Here is a 23,836-nt window from a genome sequence, read left to right as displayed (position 1 = left end):
CCCTGTTATAAAAATCTCCATGGTATTTACTAGCGGATGTACAGTGACTTCAGAATTCTGCATCTATAGTCTCTAACAGTTGCTAACTGAGACCAGAGCAAGTACTACTGTCGTGGCCAGAGCAAGCAAGGCTTGGCTCTGCATATTTCGTATCCCTGCTCATCATGTCCTTCTGCACCTCTTGGTGACCCCGCCTCTCTCCTATATCAAACTGCGAAATCTTCAGGTCCTCCATGCCCTCCTCACTCCCAAATATTCCTCTAATCCTGCCTCTTCCCAACCATGTCCCCATAAACTCCCTGTGAGGTACTCCTGCTTCCATAAGGACAGCCCATCTCTTCCACATCCATGTGTACAAGGTGGTGTTCCCAGGATTCACCTGTACATATGCTGACATGCCGATTGAAGCGTACAGACCTGCTGACTGGCCAAGCAGAAACGAATGGTGTTTTCTTCACATTTCCCAGTATCCAGTACAAATGATTGAGTCTGATTTGGTAATCCATCCAATTCAAGGTTGTTTGAATGGCCACACTACGGTAAAGGGGGTCACAGCATGGGAGAATGATTAACTTCATCTACTTGCCTTATTTGTTTGATGCTGCCTCACCGCAGTGCGAGTCAATAAAACTTTGTGCACCGACACACACAACTTCCAGCACCCGCCAACTGGGCCAAAATGGGGATTAGCAAAGCTGCTTTTCTCTTTCTTTTCTTGCTCAGCTCAGGTAAGAGTCTTTGCCTTCTGCTTGGCCAGGTGAGATGGGGGCCACATGCTTGCATTTGTGGAAGGTAGGTCCCCAAATCTCTGTGTCACCACTGACCTGGACAGTGATGGATTTCGATCTTCCTGGCCAGAGAGAGTTGCTGTTGAGCAAAGTTAGAGCTGTGGTTGCTCCAGCGTTGTGTTTGTTAGAGACATCAGAGGAGCAACAGCCTTGGTGTCTGCATGGGGAGCTAATGGCTCCCTGCAGACATGGAAAACTGCCCCAAAGGCCCTCTACAAAACCCATAGCAGGCAGTGAGACAGCTATCTGTTTTCAGTGAGATTTGGATCAAATGCCAAAGCTGTTTTGACTGCCAAGCATTTCTAAGCACAGTGGTCCTGATTTTCACCCATTATGATAGGATTTTTAAAATTTTAAAATTAAATATTTAAAAAAAAATTAAAAATTTAAATGCTCCTTTATATTCCATCAATTTCTCATTTCTGTTGTCAAGCACTTATAAGAAAATATTCTCATGTTTTCTGGAGGCAGTAGGTAGAAATTGTTATCTTCAATAACCTAGACCATCTTCTGCAGCAATATGTCTAGAATTCTTTACAACTCCAAAAGAAGATAGGTATTTCACTAAAGGTAATATATGAGTTTCAAGCTTATTTACAAATTCTGTAAATAAATATCCCACATGTAGTATACATTTAAATCAGATTTCAATCAGATATCATACTCTCTATTACTTTAACATTGCATATCATTGTACGGCAGTTAAATGACTTTTAGAAAGTACTGGTAAAAACATATCAGTGCAGTTTCTATGACTTTCTAATAGCTCAACCATTTAATATGTTAGAATAACAAGGACATATCACTCTTTGGTTGTGCTTGGTTATAAAAGACAGCTGATAAAGTTATTTTTGTTTGCTTATTGTTATCAGCTGTAATTCACTTGCTTTAAAGTGATGGTCCACAAAACTGCCTGCAAACCATTTTTTATGTCTTCTGGATTAGTACTGATCAAGTCTGGAAAGATACATATGTAAAAAATAAATTGGTTTGCTCATGTATATATTTTAATATACAGTTCGATTATCATGTGTCATGTCTGGGTTTATAAAGACTTGGATTTTGTCCAGACTAATACATTCCCTGATGCATTTTATACCTATTGCATTCTTTTGCAAGTTTATACTTTGCAGTGTTTTTCAAGCATCTTACTTTGCATTTTCTTTTCTGTTATCTAAGCTTCTGCCAATTTGTGTTGCCTTTTAGCTTAGACATGTTATCCAAAATCTCACGCATTTGTTCTTAATCAACTGAAATATATCTTTTCTTTTTTTTTTCTTTCTATGGTCACTGAGAAGGAATTCTATCCAAAGTAGAGCTCTTTGGGCAAACATAAAGTTTTAAGAAGGGCCAATAAAATTTGAAGGTTAATATTTTCCTCTTCTGGTCCCTGCAGTTCTGGAACAGTGGCTTCATCTTATGAAGAAAATCTGTATGGGTAACACTTGTTTGCTGAATCCATCAGGAGAAATTGGTAGGCTATTGGTACTTCACATAGTCCTACTGTAACTGTAGGATTAGATATGGGAGGCCTCAGTGTCAGGGATTTCTTAAGAGATGCAGATTTTACAGCACTTAACTGTGCAAACAGTCACAGAAAATAACCCTCAGGCAATTAATCATCTTACTTTCTTTATTAGCCCAAATACCTTTTATTTTACATGAATAGGAGGTAGGTGATGGAGGACCTTTATGTCATGGGAATTAATTACACTGGAGTGATTGCAGTGAATTGAGCCTAATACGAGTGTTTGCATAACCAAAAGATACACACCTTTACTTGTGACAATGCTGCACAAGATTATGAATTTCCTGTGTCCACCAATAATAATCTAGCTTGAAAAATGAAATCATTAAACCATATCACCTTTTCAACCTTGTAACCTGGTGCTGGATATACAAACAAACTTTTGTAGAAATTAGGAACATAGAATGTTATTTTTTCCATGTAGAAAAACAGACTCTTTATAGACATGAAAGGAAAAGAGCAATTAGATGTCGAACTCCATTGAGAGCAACAACATTTTAGAGATAGGTGTTAAATGTATTAGCAGGTACATCAAATAAAGATATCTTATGCACCTGTAGCTTTCAGATATGATAATACTTATTTGTTAATTTAAGATCTTGGGTTAATTTGTTGCAACAGAGATGCAGCCTGGCAGTTTCATTAGTAAGTTTGCTCAACCCATTGCAAAAGAATAATGGTGGATATCATAAAAAGCTATATAGTCATCTTATGATTGAGGTGAGAGATCTTAAGACAAACAGCTGTTCAGTGACCAAGAAAACTGTAGTGATTGTACAGTCCACATGGGAGGTCATAATCTCACATTTTCCCAATTCTTGCTTCTCCAAAACTTTAATATTGGTATAACTTCCTTTCATCTTTCTCTGACTGGTGTTTATTTGACATCATTTAGTCCCTCCACTGTCTCTCATTCTTGTTTCACATTTCTTGTTCTCAGATTTAAACCCATGCGTAACTCCATCCAGAGGTGCTTTTCTACATCACTCTTCCGCTGGTTTTGTCCTGTAACGTGTTATAGTGATACAGCTGTGATTGTGTCAGGAGACAGAAATTGCCTCAGAGTTTATCATCTTTTACACAGAATTACACAAAATAAATGATGCCTTCACCTGTCAAAGCTACATGGAAAATGGGATTCGGAATCACAGATCTTCTTAACTGCAGCATTCTCATCTTTTAATGCCTTATTCCTTTCCTTCCCCTGTAGTGAAGGGAGATATACTGGATAACTATTTAAGAACAGATGGTATTTGGATACTTACTCGAAATAAACAGTTTTACAAGACAAATAATGAAAAAGAATGTGCAGAGAAATGTGAAGCAGAGGAAAATTTTAATTGCAGGTAATTTCTGTTGAATCTTAAAATTATATTATTGTGGGTGTCTGCATATCAATATTTTCCTACTGTTGCTCAGAACAAAATCCCCACCCTGCTTCAGCTCTGCCTACAGCAGCATCCCCCATGCTTTTGCCTTTAGCTTGTGGCTTACTTCTACACTTATGTTAACTTTGATTCCTTCTCAATTTCAACAGGGCCTTCCTATTCACCAGGAAAAAGCTACAGTGTTTAACACTGGCTGAAAATGCCAAAATGACAGTGACATTCAACAGCACGGATGCAGTTCTTTTTGAGAAGAAAAGTATGTGCATAGTAAGATGCTACACATTTACATGTTAACTATTTTAACTTGCATTCTCTGCTGCAGTGCTAGAGTGAACTGTTGCGGGTGGTGACAGTTTCAGTGGAGGGGGGCCTGCACCCATTATGAACTGGGCTGAAAGTGCCAGAGAATTCCATATAGAGCATCAAGGTTCATTATATTTGAACTTATATTTCACTCCTTTAGTCGTGTATTATTGGGACCAGGCAGAATAAACATTTATTTTGTAAACTGTTTCGTTTATGCTTAATTCTTACTGTATGCCAGCCTCAGATAAATGTCTGTCTGACCTGTGAGTTTGAGGCTAAGAGCAATCAAACTTTTGGGGGCCATCATGTGACAAACATATTTTGATAACTAAAAATTTGTGTCTTGAAGGGATAGTTACATGGCACTCGCATTGCAAATGTGCTTATGAACAGTGCATTTCAAATGATCTCCAGCTGCTGTTGAAAGACCTTCCTTTTTATCCCACTAATAGGATAACATAAGCATATATTTTATACTTATCAAAAACAGATATAACTTGTTATATCTATTTTCTTAACTAGAATTTTTTAGCTTTATACGTATGCTTCAGGACGTTTCCTGTGTAGTCGCTAGTAGCTGGTAACTGATTTGTTTTAGAATACCTCATGAAATCACATATTTGTTTTCACGCACAAGAGGTTCAAACATGCTTAAAACAGAGTTCAGTATGAACTGCTGAACTTTAGAGTTGCATCTGCACATTCTCAGCGTTAAGAGGTGCTGTGTTGTAACACCGTTGAATTTACAAAGCCAATTCCATTTCAGTTTACCTTCTGCAATGTAAAAAAGGGATTGGGAAGGACTACAGAGGAACAGAAGCTAAAACTTGGAGGGGTATTCCATGCCAGATGTGGGCAGAAAAAAGACCTCACAACCCAAAGTATGACCTTACTTATGTTTGTCTTCATGTTGTTCTGAATCTTTTCCAAGCTTTCCCTACTTCATGATAGAACCACAGGTCATAATGAGTTGACTAGATTAGCTAAATGCAAAAGACTGTCATAGCCCTTACAGGCTCTAAGCTCACTCACGATTGGCAACTGGGGCCTAGGGAGAAAGCTACTAATAATCATGGTTATGGAATGTATTTTCAGATTTCATTTATGGGTTGCAATAGGGAATCTGTTTCTCTCATTTTAATGTGAATGAATAGATCTGCTAGCTTAGCAACTTCCCTTCTGCTCCACTAAATTACTGGAATTAAAATAATTTTAATACTGTTACAGTTATACTCCTGAAAAACACCCCAAAGCGGGGTTGGATAGAAACTACTGCAGGAATCCTGATGGGGATGAAAATGGACCCTGGTGTTACACAACAGATCCCGCTACAAGGTTTGATTACTGTAACATCCCAGAGTGTGAGGGCCAGGTCACGCACACTGGAGAAGGTACGTTTATTATTCATGGAAAGAGTGTTTGAGTAGGTAATATCATTCCTGCTATTTCTTCTTGCTTTATTATTGCAGATTGGTTTCAAATGTTAATTTGGTTCAAGTTGGAACTTAAGAAGCTGTCAACACAAAGGTTGTTTTTCTAACTGGCTCCAGTTATTAAAGTAGCTTTGTAAACATGGAGGACTTGAACTTTTTTAATCATTTTTGATATTGTCCTTCTTTTAACCCCAGTAATTTATTTAATTTTAGCAAGAGTAAAAGTTGACCCAAGTGCTGTGTTACGTACCAAATTCCCATTGCTATCCATACATACAGATACGTGATCAAGTCCTCCCTCCAAATGACACGCATCCCTAAAGCTTTATTCATTTGGCTAGGCTGTAATGCATGGTCTTCTGGATTCCTTCCATCATTAGCTGGAGCAAAACCCTCCTTTCCTTTCAGTGTAGTCTTGCATGTAGATCAGGATCAGAATTCATGGGCTAGCACAAACCTTGCTTTGTTTTCATTCTGCTTAGCCCCGACAGTGGAGTGCATGCGATGTAATGGTGAAGACTACCATGGAGAAGTTTCCAGAACAGAGTCTGGGCTTGAATGCCAGCGCTGGGATGCCCAAGAGCCTCATATGCATGGATTTACCTTGAAACAGTGAGTTGCACTCAGTGCTGAATTCTTTCCTGCAGTGTCTGGGAGTCCCTGCCTGCAGACAACCTAATTACTACAGCTGGCCATAGCTGACTCACAAGGTTCTCTTTCATTTGCAATGCACAGCTTTCCAGAGAAGGATCTGAAGATGAACTACTGCCGTAATCCCGATGGCGAGCTCCGGCCCTGGTGTTTCACTACCAGCCCTACTAAACGCTGGGAATATTGCAACATTCCTCGTTGCAGTGAGTCTGATTTCCTAAGATCACTTTGGAGGGTAGCTGTTCTCATTCAAATAGTGAAGGGAGCGTAAATACAAGAAATCAGAGTTCTGAGTAACCTGAGAAAATTCTTGTGTACCAGGAAAAGTGCACAGTAATGAGCAGAGTTACTCACTAAATTTCTGTTACATAAAATCATGTAAGGTCAGTGAGGATGCAGGTCTCACAAAGTACAATAATGTCAAAGATGTTATGGAAAACTTAATTTTTCTTAAACCACCTTACTTTTCAATTTACCTGAGAGACAGGGCATTCAGGTTAAATCAGGTGCTAGTTTTCAGCTGACCTGCTACTTCATGTAAAACACCTAAATCACCATGTGGCCATGCTGAGACATTTTACCTGGATCTGGCCAGCACAGCCAGAACTGCCTTTTTCTTATCAAGACATGAATTCTGAGAAACAAGTTCAGGCCTCAGGAAAAAAACCTGACTTAACAGTGAGCTAGCTTAACCCATTAAGCTGAGCACACTAAATCTGGACAGTTCCAAAGCACTGGATAGCAAGATTAGCATTGCTGCTTGGAGAACTGAACTGGACTTTGAAAAGTTGTTGTAGGTTTTATCTCTAGAGCTTGCTTTCTTATGCTTCTGCACTTGCCAGTGCTCTAAGTATCAGCATGTGTTTCCTAGATGTAGTTCACCTCATCGTGCTCAATTACAGATGGAAGAAGGATTATTTATAGACTTCTGTATGATATTGCGAAAGTTACCATAGCCTCTCCATTTTGTGCTTAAAACTTAAAGTTTAAGGAACAAATGCATAGGCCAACCTTTCATAGTCATACTTGTCTCCCTGTGAAATACCGTATATAAGGTATATATAATAGGTATGCACTGTAGATTCATTTTCTGTCTGCCTTCTGCAGGTTCTGTGCCTCTGATTGTTACTTTTACTTGCTTTGTTGTTTGTTCCCTGTATTCCCAGAACAATTCACTTTCTCCCACTTCTCCTTCCGCACCACTTTCCCAATTCACTGGCTCCAGAGGCTCAGCTCTGAAGGTTGTTTTGCTTTCTCTCACAATTTCTTCTTGTCCCTTTCTGTGTTTCCACCTTCCCCATGTGTATTATATTCATGCGCTCCCTTCATCCCACTTGTTTCTACAAGACTGTACAGGACTACTTACCGCCTTTCCAGCTCTGCACTTCAGGGGACTGCTGGCACAAAGTCTGGCTTGACCCAGCAAAGTTATTTACTGACCGCTGCAAAAGGGCAGACACAGGACCCCTGTCTGGCAGCCCAACTGCTTGTGAGAACGTACATTTCGGTTTTGCCATGGCTTCCCACAAATGTCACCTCTGCTGAAAATAACGCACTTCCGATGTTCTGGAAAGAAAAGGTTTCTTAAATATATTTGAAAACAGGAATTAGCAGTGGTTTTCTTTTCCTTTTCTTATTTTATGTTTTTTTTTTAATCCTATTACAGCTACACCTCCCCCAGTCTCTGGCCCGGGCTCCCAGTGTCTTTCAGGGAAAGGAGAAGACTATCGAGGCAGGATATCCATGACTGAATCAGGAAATGCCTGCCAACACTGGAACATGCAGTTTCCTCACAAACATGGCTGGATTCCTGGCAGATATCCCTGCAAGTACGCTGTACCTTGACTTTTTATTTAATACCGAAGAATACAGTTATTCCTTATTGATTCAGGTACAGAGGAGTACAGGTTTTACACCATTAAGTTGACAAGCTGTTTTCTCACCTTTTGTCAACCTCAATACTTCCATTCAGGTCTTGCTCTGCATTTTTTTCTGCATTCCCATTCCTTTTTTTTTTTTTTTTTTTACCAGCTGCTTTATTTACGTGCTTTGCCAAGAAAATTTAGACCTGATGATCCTTGAGGTCCCTTCCAACCTGGTATTCTATGATTCTATGGTGCTGTGATCACCTGTCTTCTTCACTGCAGAGTTATAAGTATTTACTATTTTAAAGTTAAAAATCTCCTGGCTGTGTTTTAGCACACTTTCAGTGTGTTACTCATTCGATGAGTAATGCTCCAGGGTCCAAGATGCTACAATACATCCTCAAGCTCCAAGGTCAGAGGAGCTGGGTTTGTGGAGCATTATCAGTAAGCAAGGTAGCTATGACTGACCAGGCTTTCAGCTCAGTATCTTGATCCTAGGGGTTGATAAACCAGTCCTGCAAGGTTTCCTGGGTATGTGAAACCCTGTCCATTATCACAGGGCAGAGAGCGATGTGCACCAGTGCTCATATGCACCCACTTTCAAGACCGGTCTCTGATATCCAGCCTTGCCTGGTTCTTACCAGAACGGTCAAGTGCACCAACGGTTTGTGTTTTGAAGTTTTTGTATCTTTGCCTCAAAAACAAGAGCATTGGAAAAGCTCTTCATATATCATCAGATTTCAGACTGTAAATTTGAAGGCTGCTGATTAGTTTCAAAATAGTTGAGTGATTAATTTCCAAAAAGAGTAAATGTAACCACTGAGTTGTGCATGCAGTAGTTGTTAATAGTAGTTGTGTTGCACACAACTCTACTCAAAGAAATCCAGAGATTTAAAGCTGTTGTTTCTGTTTCAGGGGCTTAGAGGAAAACTACTGTAGAAACCCTGATGGAGAAAAGAGGCCTTGGTGCTACACTACCATGAGCAGCGTTCGGTGGGAATATTGTGCAATTCCCCACTGTGATGAGACAGAACAAGTGATTGCTGGTATTAGTAGTAGAGCATGTTTGAGCTAAGGACTTTAAAACAGTGAGAGATTTATTGTTTCTCATTGTAAACGTGATAAATCTTTTTTTTTCAGTCATTTTGTCCTGTTGTTAATGCAGTTTTTCTGCTTGGTATGTTACAAAACCTGCCAAATATTGGACTTTCAATGGTTATGGAAGTGCAGTGAAGGACATAAATCACCACTGACCTAACAGAAAAAATACAGGATAAAAGAAGTTTATTTTTCTAATGTTCATTTTTTCCCAAAGGTGGGGCATTTTTAGCAAGTTAATTGAAAAATTAAAAACAGGTTTAAAGACATGAAAAAGGGCTAAGTAAAAGGAAACCCTATTTTTGGAAAGTAGCCACAAAAGAGAGGACAGAGGCTTCCAAAGTAATAAAAATATCATCTGAAACAGCCATTCATTTAAGCACAAAAAATCACAAGAAAATCTTAGTGCAATCACAAGCATAATAGAGACATTAAAGTTTAACATAGCCTCCATTTTATAAATATACCAGGGGCAAAATCACTAGCATCTAATCTTTGAGGACTTGCATGTGAACTTGCTGATCTTTAATTCAAGCATATTCACGTATCAAATTGAGACAAGTGGTGAACCCTCCAATGAATGACATCTGACATATGAAGGTAATCTGTGAAAGCTTTCTATGCGTCTTTGGAAATGCCCCTCCACTTTTCTGGCTGGCCATGATGCTCTCCCTGGAGGCTGGCTGTATAAACAAGTCATTCATTCTTGTCATCCTGTGTGTTTGATGCTTTCTGGTGCCTACTCAGTAAGAACACAAAATCATGATGCAAAAGACCAGTTCCTGTTGTTCATTACAGATGTGCCTATGAAGGTTCCCCTGCTAGAGGAGTGCTACAGAGGCAAAGGCCAGAGTTATCGTGGCACAACTTCCATTACTGCATCAGGAAAAAAGTGCCAGGCCTGGAACTCCATGTTCCCACACAGGCATGAAAAAACCCCCGACAAATTCCCAGATGCGTATGTTTATCTCACCTTTTCTTGCTTTATCTGACAATGACTATTGCTGATTGTATTATCTTTGCACACCCATGCTTAAAAACACTACCAGAGGATGTATCTATGAAAGAGAATTTTTCAAAGATGCAGAAACACTTTCTGTTAGTCTCATTTTTAAATGTCACCTTTTCCTTTTGTTTAAAGTCTGACTAAACTACAGCTGCGTACCTTTAATTTTAAATCTGAGCTTCTGTAACCAACACCAGGAGACTTGTATCCAGAGTCTGTGCACTTGCTGAAATACGTGTTTTGTTTATGAATTTGAGACCTTTGTGATGGCTTTTCTACTAATTTCATCTGGGGAGAACACAGCATTCATGCTGCAAAACACACAGTCAGATATACTACAATGAGAGCTACCATTTAAATGTTCTTTCGAGTTGGAATTGGGCACACAGAATTGCATACACTGAATTTGCCCCTTGATTTGTCTTTGTCAGACTAGCAAAACTGGACCAGCAATGACTTAAGAGAGCTGATCATAGTTACTAATATGCCAGCTCTTCATAAGCATAGGAAAGCAACAAGATGACAATTGCTAGGAAATCCATCATTGTTTGGTGGATTTGTAATCTGTATAAGCAGGAAGGTTGATAGTTTTCTATTCTTTTAACTTTTTTTATGATGTTACCCTCAATTAAGTTTTTGGAAATTTTCAGTTATACTTTGGCATCAAAAATACTGATGTATTGAAACTGGAACATCCTCAAAGGGGATGATGTTTTCCACAGACATCTAAAGAAACTGAAGTTAAGCTGTGAAAACAAGGAATTAACATGTCCTAGCATATTAAGAAAAAAAAAAAAAGTATTCCAGGTTTTTTATTCTGTGCTGTGATTCAAGGTGGGAAAATACTGTCACTTTGCAAATTATTGCCCCCCCCGCCCCAGCAAGCATAGGCACGGAAGTGCTCTACTGAATTCCAATTCAGTAGAAGCGTTTTGTTTTGGCTTGGTTTGGTTTGGTGAGGGGGGGGGGGATGTCATTTGCATAAATACTTATTTGCCATTCTTGTAAATATGAGAAAGAACTCTTTGACATTTAAAAATAAACAACTTGGAAAATCGTAATTGGCCACTAACAGCATGGATCTTCCTGTATATTTATTACTAATTCATATATTCACACAATCGTATGTGCTTATTCATATATACATAGAAATTAAATTATTTGCATATCAGGCATTTAGCTATTTTGAACATTGACATATTACGGCCAGAATTTAAGCCAGTTGTTTGATTAGGTTTCCTTATGCATAAATATATTCATGACTGCTGTACATGTGAAATATAACTCTCCACTCATATTGCAGCCATAAATTTTTTGCTGGTAAAGGAATATCTAGCAATAAGTAAAAACATAATTATTTATTTCTACATAGTACAGATCCTCATCTTTTTTGGCAAGGTATTCATATGATTATTTTCAGTCTTATACACCATGACTATTGTATTGATCTTTGCAGTGATCTGAGGGACAACTATTGTAGAAATCCCGATGGTGATAGCAGCCCATGGTGTTTCACCACTGACCCCAGTGTGACATGGGAGTACTGCAATCTCAAGAGGTGTGAGGATCATACACAAGAACACATACCAAATGACCCCCCTGCAACAATGGCACGAAACGTTGGCTTGACTACACCCAACACACCTGGTAACAGCTGGTTATGTCACCTCCAGTAGAGTCTGTGGGTAAAGGAAATACTAATCTATTAAAACTGTTCTTGAGTAGGGCTGCAACATAATAGTCACATCCTTTTTTTAGTTTTCAGATTTATACTGTTGAATTTTGCAGCAGGTACTCTTTAGTCAGCTCATATCAGTAGCCTGTATCATTTTACAATACACTCTGTAGGATATCTATTTCATTTAGGGGAAAAAGAGGAACATAAAATTTCTAGTGTTTCTGTAGATGCGTGCTACTGAAATACAATCATAGTGAAGGTTGTTATTATAGGAATATTGCTTGTGCTGTGCTTTATGTTTTCAGGAGGTTGACCTTAGCTTGTATTGTTCATAGGCAACCATGCTTTGTAAAATTATGCACCAAGAAAAACAACGTTTCTCTCTGTCCTGCTTTCTTGCTTTCTTAAACAGTCCCTGTTGGTCAAAGTGGTGTGACATTTCTTAATGTATAGCAGATCTTTCAATGGATTATTTAATTTGCTAAAGAAGGTGCCAGGGTTGGATAAAAGAGATGTTCTTAAATGGAGCTGTGTACTGTTACTCGTGTGCAGCAGAAGTACCTGAAGCAATGTTCTTGGAAGCAAAAACTGTTCTTTCAGTCCAGTGGGCTGCGAAGTCTGAAATATGCTCTCTCATGGAAAGTGCTTACTGATACCCACTGAGCAAGGATCTTGGAGTCTTTTCAGATACTTCTAACATGTTACAAAAAAAGTTTATCCTGAATTTCCTTGAATGTTCCTCCAATTCAGTTACTCTGTACATCCAGGAAAACATCCACCTTGACAAACTAAGGGATTCCATCACAGGGTACCTTTTTTTCTTTCTGCTGTAGACACTAGAGAGTATGCAAGTGCTAAAAGTACTTACTCTGGCTTGTTTCTGCTTACCACCACCACATACAGATTCAGCAGCTAACAATCGTTTCCTTTTCCTCTTTTTTCACAGACTGCATGAATGGTAACGGTAAAGATTATCGTGGCACAGTGGCAAAAACTGCAAGGGGCAGAACTTGTCAAGAGTGGAGTTCTCAGAAACCTCATAGCCACAGATATTTCACTCCCATGACTCATCCAAGAGCAGGCCTGGATAAAAATGTAAACAGCTCCTAATGCCCTTGGAGTCAATGAACATTGTCTCCCTTCTCCATGATGCCCCAGTAATCACTTCAGGTTCAGTCTTTATAGATAAGGTTAAGTGTATCTGGAAGTCACTGAGTTGATAGCCCAGACCTATAACAGCGTTGAAGAGAGAAGGATGCATTTTTACATTACTTAGGCTGTCGGTGCTTCAAGTACAGATGTATGCCATGGGGTTTATGCTGACAGGCAAGCAGCACAAAAGAAACCAGACAGCACTTCCCTGCTTTCTGCAGACCCCAAAGTGATGCCTTTTGTTGTGTGTCACAAAATAAGCAGGTTTCTGGCAAATTCTCAGAGGTGACCTAACTTGCTCTCACTGACTGGAAGAAGGATTAGGCCAACAATGAATGTTTTAGTGCAAAGCACTTGGTCATCCTATGTCAAACTTTACTTAAGAGGCTTTAAAAAGCACTAGAGCTAGGTGACTTTTGATGTATTAAGAAAATAATAGCAATTTTATCACATTTTCCTAATTTCACCTAATGGGTTTGAGATACAGGAAAGACAGATTTCTTTTTATCAGAGGAAATAGAAAGCATTTAACATCCAGTGGAAACGTAGCTGGGGGAAATAATTCAAAGTTTTCATTTAAAAAACATGCACTTACAGACTTCTTCATTCTGTGGCTAACATTTGGAGTCTTCATTCTCTGTTTTTGTAATTATTACAGTATTGCAGGAATCCTGATGGAGATGTAAATGGTGTTTGGTGCTTCACAACAGACCCAGAAAAAAAATGGGAATACTGTGAAATCCCACGCTGCTGTAATTATCCTTAAAGACTCTTCTGTCCTCCGTTTCTACAACTTGCTATGATGGTTACAAAATGTTTTCAGTCTGACCATAAAAAACGGCAGTAGGCGGTAGCTTTAGCTTTGAATTTAGTTCTGTATGGAAGTTGGGCACAATCATGCACCTGTAACAGTTAGCCAAAGGTTAGATAACCCAGTGCTAAAAATCATCAGTAAGATTTCATAGATAATAATCTGCATGCATTTTACTGTCAGTGAAGCTAAGCACTCAGAGTTGCTAGCTGAATTTTAAATATTCAGTGAAGCTGCAAAGAGATATTCCTTCCCTGGGCTCCTTGATGTTCATGCTAGCCTTTCCATGTACTTTGTGGCAGTACTAATGCCATCACAGCATGCTCATACACTTTTCCTGTTAGTTGCAAGCACAGAGATGACATCCTTTGAAACCCTTTTCATTCTCGACTGGCTTAAATTTTATTCTGATAAGGATATTAATCTGTTCCTAGATATTTTGCCTTTCTTTTGGGGTAGGGATTGAATTTGGTCCTGGATATTGTAGACAGATTTTCTTACTGATTTTTTTAAATTATTTTTTAGGGACGTTACTCAGTGCATTGAGCAGGTGCAGTGTTTGCTGAAAAATTTAGCACTGAAAGAGACTTTACCTTTTTTGGTCTCCTGGCACTGGGCATCAATAACAGCTGTAATGCTGTTTGCACACCTGGCAGTCATCTTGCTTGCTTTGCTCTTCCCTTCCTTGCCTGCATTTTGATATAGTTATATTTTATGTATATCTGGCAGGGATATGGAATGTTTATTCTTCATCTTATGTGCCATTATTACAACAGCAACACCTAGAAGCCAGGTCCCTGCTCTGTTGGACAATGCAGCAATACAAAAGAGTGACGAGTGGTCACTGTCTTAGAAGTATGTGACATTCTTCATGCTGGCCATTTAATGTATTCCTCTGTGCAGCAGTGCATTGTGATTGTACACATTAATTTTGTTAACCACACCTAATTGCTGCACAGACAAAAAGAATAAGGAATAGTACACAAACAACACATACCACAGCTGTAAAATCCTGCTCCCTGGAACTGCTGTGGTGGAGCTTCACTTTGACCTCTTTTCAGAAGAACTTTTGAATACTACATTTTTAAATTAAGAAGTAGGGGAACCTTATAGTTTCTTACTTTTGATTACTTAATTAATTGTCTCATACTGGCACTAACAAATTTACACTCATTGCTCCATATGGAGCTCTGGAAAGAATTACACAAGTCCTTATGGAGTACCCAAGCTCAATCCATTTTTAAAAGCTCAGAGAGTTTCAAATTAACACGAAAGTAGAATGAGGGCAAAATTAAAATATTTTATGACAAGGGGACAGTCATATTAATATGACAAGGGGACAGACTTTATTTCTAATTTAAGGATTGTTTTGAACTCAACAAAGGTGTACACTGTAATGCTCTAAAAATTTAGAAATTGTTATTATTGTCTGGGAAAATACTCTTCCACTTTCTTTAGCTCTTCAACTTCCCTACTGATTTTCTTTTGGGTGTGGGTTAGGGTTAGAGTTTTACTTATGCTACCTGACTATGTTCAAATACTTGACATAATTAGCAATTTTTTCTAGGTAAATTAGTAGTTTCTGATGTCAAAAGTGGTATATTAGACCCAGGTTTAAATGCTCAGGTAATGATAACATCATGGAGTCTAAAGGTTCAGATTGTTTCTTTACCCTTCTTTTCTATTAATCAACGTAAAGAGTGAAGATAAAAAAATGTCTGATGCCTTTCTCTTTCCAACTGATAGCACTGTGGATGGCATTACAGTACTGCTTTAAAATTCTCCATTATATCTTTTCTTATTCTGTAGCTTCTTCTGAGAATGAATGTGGTAAAGTCCTAGTGAGGAGTGAACGAGCCTGTGAGCAATATAGCATGTGCAACGCACCCCCAGGGTCTTGGCCTTGGCATGTCAGTCTCAGGACAAGGTACTGGTGTTCCAGACTGTATCACCATCCATGGGCGCTAGGGTTTCACAAAGAACAGGCATTAGAAAGAAACTAACAGGAAATAATTCATATGCTTCTGGAGACTGGCCTTGGTTTCTATATGAAATGCCTTAGCAAGTAAAATACATAATGTCCACATATAGTTACTTATTGGGTCATTAATCCCTAAGTCCTCAACTTTCTCCTGAATCTCTAGAGGGCTAGCCTGAACTGCAGACATCAAGTAAACCCTTTTTTACTGAAATGGGGAAGGAATAATTCCCACTGAGGACAGTGACAGTTAATTGTATTCTGCAGTGGGGGATGTAAGCCCAGGCATATAGCCACCAGACTGTAATGTGCATGAATGGATTTGGATCACTCCTTTTTACCCAGCATCCTGTCTGTAAATTGGTGCTCTGACCACCCTGGTTGTGTTAGAAGCCATAGGAAGACCACCATTTCTCTATATAGAAGACAACTATGCATAGCATTTCCATAGTCAAAATCAAAGTGGCTGAACAGGAGCTGAAGAAGTGCTTACAGAAAGACTAATGAAAATTTCTATAGAGTTGTTGACAGTCACCACATTAAATATTATCTCAAGAAAAGTTATAAGCCCATAGTAAGGTTTATTTAAAGAACTAGTCCAAAGCAACCCTACAAATCAGAAGATGTATCCATTTATGAACTGGTCATCAGGACAAACTCATGTGAAATTGTTAGGAAATACAGTGTTTTTTATTAAGTTTCTGAAAGCAAGTGTGCCCTGCTGCAAAAGTTTCGCCTGTGTGTCAAATTTTTTTCATGTTTCTCCTTCTAAAGAAGGTAAAGCTTGTCCTTTGAAAATCTACATTTGAGTTCTCTTGCCATTGGCAAAAGACACATTATGACTGGTAAAAGGTTTGAATAAGGAGCATATTGCTAATTTACTAATATTTTCCATTGTGCGCAGCATAGATGGTGGAGAATTGTCTTAATGAATGTCATTGTCTTCTCTATTCTAGTACCAATGAGCACCATTGTGCTGGCACTCTGATACATCCACAGTGGGTCCTTACTGCAGCTCGGTGCTTGCAAGAGTGAGTATCTGCTAGAATGAGTGACAGGCATTTCCCAAATCTGTATGAGAAAAATCGACAGAAGAGCAAGATGTACTCAATAAGGTGCTTCCTTTGCTCCTTATTTCCTGTCTGTCTTGCCAGAGACCTAATTTTTATCTTCCTCTCTTGTCTCAGTCAAAAAAGTAGCAGAGCACAACTAGGGTTACTTCTGTTGCCTGCCCTCCCCCCACCCCAAAGCATGCCGAAAAGGGTGCTAATGATGTGCTGGTGCTAATTGCACTTGGTAAAACTGTGGATTTGGGAGTTGTGAACACTGGGAGAAGGTGCCACATTATTTACAGGCCATGGGATTTTTCACCATCATAAAAATCAAACTGTTAAAAGCTCCACATTTTCCTTCTCCCCAAGAATAAATGAGGTCATTCATGTTCAGAAGCAGCAGACCTACTATCTTGTTAATTGCAGTTCTCCAGGGAAGTCAGGAGTCCTTGAGTGCCATTCCTGATAACATATATGGATGTATAACCTTGCCACCCTTGTTTCTTCCAGGTCAACTGAGCCTTCTTCCTACAGGGTGTTTCTTGGAATACAGGGTCTCAACACAGCAGAGCCATCCCTGCAAATACAAAGTGTTCAGAAAGTGTTAAAGGAACCAAGTGGAGCAGACATTGCTTTGATGAAGTTGAACAGGTACCATTTCAGTCCCAGTTTTCCACCCCTAACACCTTTATTCTGTAGTCACAAGTTAGCTTAACCTGAAGTTAGCTCTCAGGGGTGGTTGTGGATGGTATGAGAGAGTGTGAGAATCCCTTTGAGTGCTAGTGTGGGCATCTGTTCAAGGGTGAACTCTGAACATCTCTTCTGATGAAGGACCCCTTTGGCAGAACCCATGCTATCTACTTACACAGTTTAAGGAAGGGAAGGATCACTTATGATGGGAAGGATTTTCATGAGGAATTCCCACATCAGAGGCCTCTGAGATAGAGCCAATGTCTACTCTGTGTTTGTTGCAATCCTATTTTAATCATAGAATAGTCAGGGTTGGAAAGATCACCTAGTTCCAACCCCCCTGCCATGGGCAGGGACACCTCGTAATAAACCATGTCGCCCAAGGCTCAGTCCAACCTGGCCTTGAACACCGCCAGGGATGGAGCATTCACAACCTCCCTGGGCAACCCATTCCAGTGCCTCACCACCCTTACAGTAAAGAACTTCTTCCTTATATCCAATCTAAACTTCCCCTGTTTAAGTTTTAACCCATCACCCCTTGCCCTATCATTACAGTGCCTAATGAAGAGTCCCTCCCCAGCACCCCCATAGGCCCCCTTCAGATACTGGAAGGCTGCTATGAGGTCTCCACGCAGCCTTCTCTTCTCCAGACTGAACAGCCCCAACTTCCTCAGCCTATCTTCATACAGGAGCTGCTCCAGCCCCCTGATCATCCTCGTGGCCCTTCTCTGGACTTGTTCCAATGGTTTCATGTGCTTTTTATGTTGAGGACACCAGAACTGTACACAGTACTGCAAGTAGGGTCTTACAAACGCAGAGCAGAGTCAAACGCTTTACACAGTCCAGGTAGATGACATCAACTGCTCTACCCCTGTCCATCAGTTCTGTAGCCCCATCATAGAAGGCCACCAGATTCGTCAGGCAGGATTTCCCCTTAGTGAAGCCATACTGGCTGTCACCAAGCACCCTGTTGTTTTTCATGTGCCTTAGCATGCCTTCCAGGAGAATCTGCTCCAAGATTTTGCCAGGTTCTAGGGTTAGTAATGGGTGAGATACTGTATGTCATCTGCAGTTTTATCATCCATGTCACAAGAGGAGAAAGGAATTTTTTGCAGCATCATCTTTGCCTGCTTATTTACTCATCCATTCGTCCTTCCCTCCTGCCATGAAGTCCCTGAAAATGTCCATGATCTCTGAGACAAGGATGATATAAGTCAGGCTCACACCACCTACAAGGGTTACTAAGGGCTGGGCTTGGATTTGTGCATGTTCCTGTATGCATCTAAGGGGTAACCAGAGATCAGAGATTAGTGCTAAAGCAGTACGCTGCAAACACACTCACACTGAGACTGCACCCACAGAAACATCCCAGAGACTTTCCATTGCTGTAACTAACCCCTTTATTTTTTTTCACTAAGTGACTAATCTTGCAAGCATCTGTACAGTTGTAGGGCACTATCAGCTTCTCCACCCTTCCCCACTGAATATCTATGCAGAGCCTTCTGCGAATGAAGACTGAACCAGCTGATGGTAATTTTAATAAGGATCTATTAATTTTTTTTGTTTGTTTTCCAGTCCTGTAACAATTACTGACCGTGTCAAACCAGTTTGCTTGCCTGAAACCAGTCTGATGGTGAAAAGAAACACAGTATGTTTTCTAACTGCCTGGGGGAAAACGAGAGGTAAAGCATGTTTGGTGCAGTTGATAACTTGGGATTTTCAAATCCTATCAAAAAATACGTGGTTTATTTCTTTTTTTTTTTAATTATTTTTATTTCTTGCTCCTCATTGGTCACATACACTGAATTCATTGAACAGGAGAAACAGAGATGAAAATTACCACCTTTTATCCCTGTCTATTTAGGTCTTTCTTCAGCTTAGGCACATGCTATATTTGCCCAAATAAGCACAATACTCAAATAATGCCCTTGCCTTTAATTTTGATCTTCAGATATACATTTTTTTAACATCTGACTGAAGCTTGCATTTTATTTCCTCTAATCTAAACATTACTGTCTGCATAAGCTTCTGCAGGGACCTACATTCATTTCAGACTGAGGATATATGGGCAAGTGTCAGCTTAAGACCTTGTATCTGAGATAAGATTGCACCCCAGGAACCATGAAGCGTCTAAATCAGACCTTACTCAGGTCCAGCCACCTTTTGGGGCAAAATGAGTTCAAACCAAACGTTTTTAATGTTAATAAAATCATTACCAGATTTGTATTCACAGTGTAGCTTTAAAAACTGTCCATGGGGTCTCCTGCTGCCCAGCACTCGCTCCACCTAAGCTGTGGGCTGAGAATACCCAGCCTTCTTTGATCCGTTTTTTACTACAGTAGGAGGCAATTCAGTCAAATGCCCTCACTTAGTCCCAGCTTCCATGTACACACTTTTGGCCTTGCTGAGCTACATGCAAGCAATGCCCTTCCCATCCCATTTGCCAGACAACACCTTATAAATACTCCACCTGTGAAACAAAGCCAGTGGATTTTTCTTTGTGTGTGCATCCATGGAATTAAAAGAAAGAAACACAAATTAACAGAACATGTCCCTGTCTCTGAGTTTCACCATACAAAGCTTCCACATAGATTGCTGTACCTTTGCCCCTTCTTGTGTTACTTAGATATAAAACTGATGCCATGAAAATAGTGCTTAAGAATAATCTCTCTATTATTAGTGCAACTCATCAGCATTATCAAGAAACAATTTTCTCCAGCATAATCAGTATTTCCAGGCTTTCTTCTCACCTATTTTCCCTTTCTTACCTTGCATATTTTTCTTTTTGTTCAGCTTGCCACACGATGGCAGCTGCTTCCTATGTTCTAGTGATCCCAGCCACAAAAAAAGGGTACAGGCTAGATTTCTGGAAGTGCATTAGGATGGAAAACTCAACAGACCATTGCTGCATTTAGGCAGTGGGAAAGAGGGTCTTGCCATGTCATACAATTAGTTCATGAGCTCTGCAGGGAAGGGAGAACAGAGCCAGAGTCCCACAGCTAAATAAACTGTGTTTTGGGAAAATTCAACCTTGGCATCAGGAAAATCCTCCTTGTCTGGAGAACACTTTAGGCTTGAAAGAATTCACATTAAGTAAACCCAGGTTAACATTTTTCACCCTGAAACAAGCCACTGCTACTGCACCATAACGGAAGCCTGCAAACTGGCACAATGGCTCAGAATACTAAGAATTTGATTTCATTTTTTAGTAACACTTTGCAAAGACCACTGACCTCTGCTTGTTGAGGTAGGTATGATCCAAGTACAAAATAGATTTAATAAGGCCCCCTCAAGGAGCTCAGAGACTACAGTAGAGATGAGGGTGGATCCCAGTCTTTTCATTATTGAGGCTTCACGGGGTCAAAATGCCCAGGCTACCATTTATAACTTATATTTTCTTGGTTGTTCCAAAAGGTACCGATACAGACAACAGATTAAAAGATGTTGAATTCCCCTTGCTTGAAAATAGAATATGTAATCTCCCTGAATTTCTGAATGGAAGTGTCAGAAATCATGAATTTTGTGGTGGATTTACCTTTGGAAGCATAGATAACTGTGAGGTAAGAATAATCTATCTGTGAATGTAAGCAGCTCAAATGACAATTTGTACTTTCAAGGCTCAGAAATAGCTTCAACAACTCAAGGCTTCTGCCTGAAGTATAAAAATTGAGGCTTACTTACCATGTTTTCTTCACCCACACAGTTAACTAGAATAGCAGGAAGATTGTGTAGGGCAATTTTGCCTTCCTTTCAGAACTGCACGTTGGCATATTCTACTCATCGTAGCCTAGTGTTGTGAATGCCCCACCTCACTTGAAATATACTTCAATATACTACCGGGACTTCCCTTTATTCCTAGAGACAGAGGGGAAACTAGTGGCTGATTCTGGTGCAGCCTGGAGTTGTACCACATCTTCATTTAATCCCTTGATTAAATAAAGCTTGAAGTGCTTCCAGTTTTCTCAGTAGGTGAAAAGACTTTTAAAATGTGGTTTTCTTAATGGAGGCTGTCATAATGGGGGCCTTTCAATAAAAAAGCTGGTAACCACTTGGTGAGAGTCAGAAAGAAAATGTTGGTCTGTCTGAGCATGTGTTTAAGACTTTGCAAGCAATATCTTTGACAGTGCATTTATTGATAGTTTTACAAATTATTGCACATAGGTATTCATATCCTATGATACCTGCATTTTAAGGAGCAGCATTACAACAATTAAACTCATTTTGACCAGGGTGAAGTAGGTCAGAGGATGTGGAAAATCAAGAAACTTCCTTTTTGTGTGCGGCATTGGCCTCACAACAATCTTGGGATATTCCTACATCCATGACTAGATCTTCAGATGGTAGATCTTCAGAGCAGGGGAATGGCCTGGGTGCTTGGAAACAGCTCTGGGGTTTTTAAATTGCTTTAGTCCAGCAGGTCTAATAAAACACTCTTTCTCTCTCTACATCCCTTGCCTCTGTCATTTTGAGGCCTTCAGAGTTACCACAATATTATTCCTGCCAAACATTTTGCTCTTTGCGTCTAGTGTCTCCATTAGATAAGTCACCTTATTCTCTCTTTTCCTCCCTAGGCTGAAGCTGGAGGACCTTTGGTCTGCCAAGATAAGGACAGATTTGTCCAGTATGGAGTCACCTCTTGGGGACTGGATTGTACCCAGCCATCAAAGCCTGTTTTTGTCCAAATTCCTCGTTTTGTTTCTTGGATCAAGAATGCAATGGTTGCCCACTGAAGCTACATGCAGGCTAGCTTTTCTGGAAAGCATTCCAAATATGGTTTAAAATTGTAATAATTCATAAGAATCTTAAATAAATATAATTACCGGTTGAACTGGCTGAAGTAGTTATTGGAAAGAAATAGCAAAGTTGGCCAATTATTACTGTCTATCAGTGTGTCTGTGTTGTGCCTGGTAAGTCAAGCATGTTGCATGTGGCAGCAGCTGTAAGGTTCCTACTTCACCTGCCTCCTAACTCATGCTCCAACTCCTAAAAGTGGCTTCTTCTTTGTTGAGAAACCTGCTTTTCACCTTCGTAAATGCAAACAGCTGGCCTATCTCTGTGTACAAGGTCTTTTCTATACAAGAAACTTTATCCCAAATCAAGCCTGTCCCTCTACCCATCATTGGCGTCTGCTCCCCTTTCTGTTGGTGCTCCAGGCACTGCCTAATGGCAGTTTCAAGTATTTGTTACCATCTTTTGCTAGTAGATGCTCAATTGTGCCTGCTGGGGCTCTGACAACCTAGATGATACCATTGCCTGCAAAGGTTTTGTACAGTCTGCCCCTAATTCACATGTCGCAGTAGTACAAACATGTGCAGCTGCATACTCCTCATGGAACCTGGCAATCCCACACATTTGTCACCGAAATGCTGCTGCTGTTTCATGTAAACCAACAGCTGTTTTTCTTGATTTCAAGGCTTAAAAAATGCCGTTCTTGCCAGACACTCTTGTCAGTGTACCTTGCCATACTATTTGGTTAGATTTGGCGTAACCATCAGTGTAGCTCTTCCTCTACATTAATAAATGTGACATTTTTCATGTCACTATGCATCACATTTGGAAATTGGGTTTCATTCCCAGAAGTCCATGTGATTCATTAGCAGTCCATCCTCTTGCTACAGGATGTATTCAGGGGCTGAAGAATCTCTTTCTTTTGCCTTCACTCTAAAATATGCTCTGAATCTTCTTTGACTTGGTTCCACAGTTATTTGAATCTTTTCTGGGTGTCATTTTGTGATTTGTTTTTTAATTTAGCTTTTATGAGAATACAATCTGGAAATCCTGCATTATTTTCTCCAGATGACAAAATGACTGCCATTTCAGCTGTCTTCTTGCAGCATAGGAATTCTTGATTTATTATTAATCTGTCCTGGTTTGGCATATAGTGAAACACTACTTCTGGCAAGGCTTCTTGCATTTTCCGGCCTTTTGATGTGTCTAAGTAATAAATCTATATCTATATTTACAGTGCAACTTGTTAATACTAGGACCGTGTCAATACATTGTCATAGGAGTTAGGAAGCTGGACTCTGATTCTGACAATAAGACCAATACTTTGTCATCAGATGGCACCTTGCACCTTTGGCACACAAGTACCATCCTCTGTTTCATCCATGCTTTTTCGGTCTGCTTCAGTGCACTGTATATTCTTATTCTGTCACAGCTGCAAAAGGACCACTGGATTTCTTTGGTTTCCTGTACCTTAAGCCTGTAGACAACTGCAGCACTTCAAACCTTTCAGAGTGCTAGAACTGCATTTTCTTCTAGAAGTTATTTTATGCGAGATGTTACAAGACTAATGGGCAGCTTGTAACTAGGGAAGGTGTTGCAGACTTTGACAAAAAGGTTGGGAAAAAGTTATGCAGATAGCTCCAGTTGCTGACAGCACTATCTGTTTAAGTCTCCACCCCAACTT

The 23,836-nt window shown here is 39.8% G+C and overlaps 1 protein-coding gene across 2 annotated transcripts; it reads left to right on the top strand.

Annotated features, from left to right (window-relative positions):
• Window positions 1-599: 599 nt before the first annotated feature.
• LOC130597928 (plasminogen-like) lies at window positions 600-22,503 on the top strand. Of its 2 annotated transcripts, XM_057406899.1 has the most exons (19): window positions 600-728; window positions 3,527-3,662; window positions 3,854-3,960; window positions 4,777-4,891; window positions 5,238-5,401; window positions 5,926-6,055; window positions 6,179-6,297; window positions 7,761-7,923; window positions 8,875-9,005; window positions 9,856-10,015; window positions 11,520-11,710; window positions 12,688-12,836; window positions 13,552-13,645; window positions 15,514-15,631; window positions 16,639-16,713; window positions 17,245-17,385; window positions 19,000-19,106; window positions 20,839-20,984; window positions 21,996-22,502. In XM_057406899.1, exons 1-19 carry the CDS (start codon window positions 680-682, stop codon window positions 22,152-22,154), a joined length of 2,454 nt encoding a protein of 817 aa, XP_057262882.1. In that variant the 5' UTR covers window positions 600-679; the 3' UTR covers window positions 22,155-22,502. The 2 variants fall into 2 exon arrangements, with proteins under 2 accessions (XP_057262882.1, XP_057262883.1); XM_057406900.1 differs by lacking the exons at window positions 12,688-12,836; window positions 13,552-13,645 and having other exon boundaries at window positions 21,996-22,503.
• Window positions 22,504-23,836: the final 1,333 nt, after the last annotated feature.

The sequence above is a fragment of the Pezoporus wallicus genome, unplaced genomic scaffold (genome assembly GCF_028554395.1).
Source record: "Pezoporus wallicus isolate ANWC-B61680 ecotype Strahan unplaced genomic scaffold, APGP_CSIRO_Pwel_v1 scaffold_6362, whole genome shotgun sequence".
NCBI classification, from domain to species: Eukaryota; Metazoa; Chordata; class Aves; order Psittaciformes; family Psittacidae; genus Pezoporus; species Pezoporus wallicus.
The sequence above is the reverse complement of the archived record's forward strand: the minus strand, read 5'-3'. Positions and strand labels throughout refer to the sequence as shown.

What these genes read in the sequence shown, in the direction of transcription:
- LOC130597928 (XM_057406899.1), top strand. Translation starts at nt 680, where the DNA reads ATGGGGATTAGCAAAGCTGCTTTTCTCTTTCTTTTCTTGCTCAGCTCA. An exon ending in GACTACACCCAACACACCTG is followed by an intron (nt 11,711 to 12,687) that starts GTAACAGCTGGT and finishes CTTTTTTCACAG; the next exon opens with ACTGCATGAATGGTAACGGT. An exon ending in TGCCTGGGGGAAAACGAGAG is followed by an intron (nt 19,107 to 20,838) that starts GTAAAGCATGTT and finishes TTGTTCCAAAAG; the next exon opens with GTACCGATACAGACAACAGA.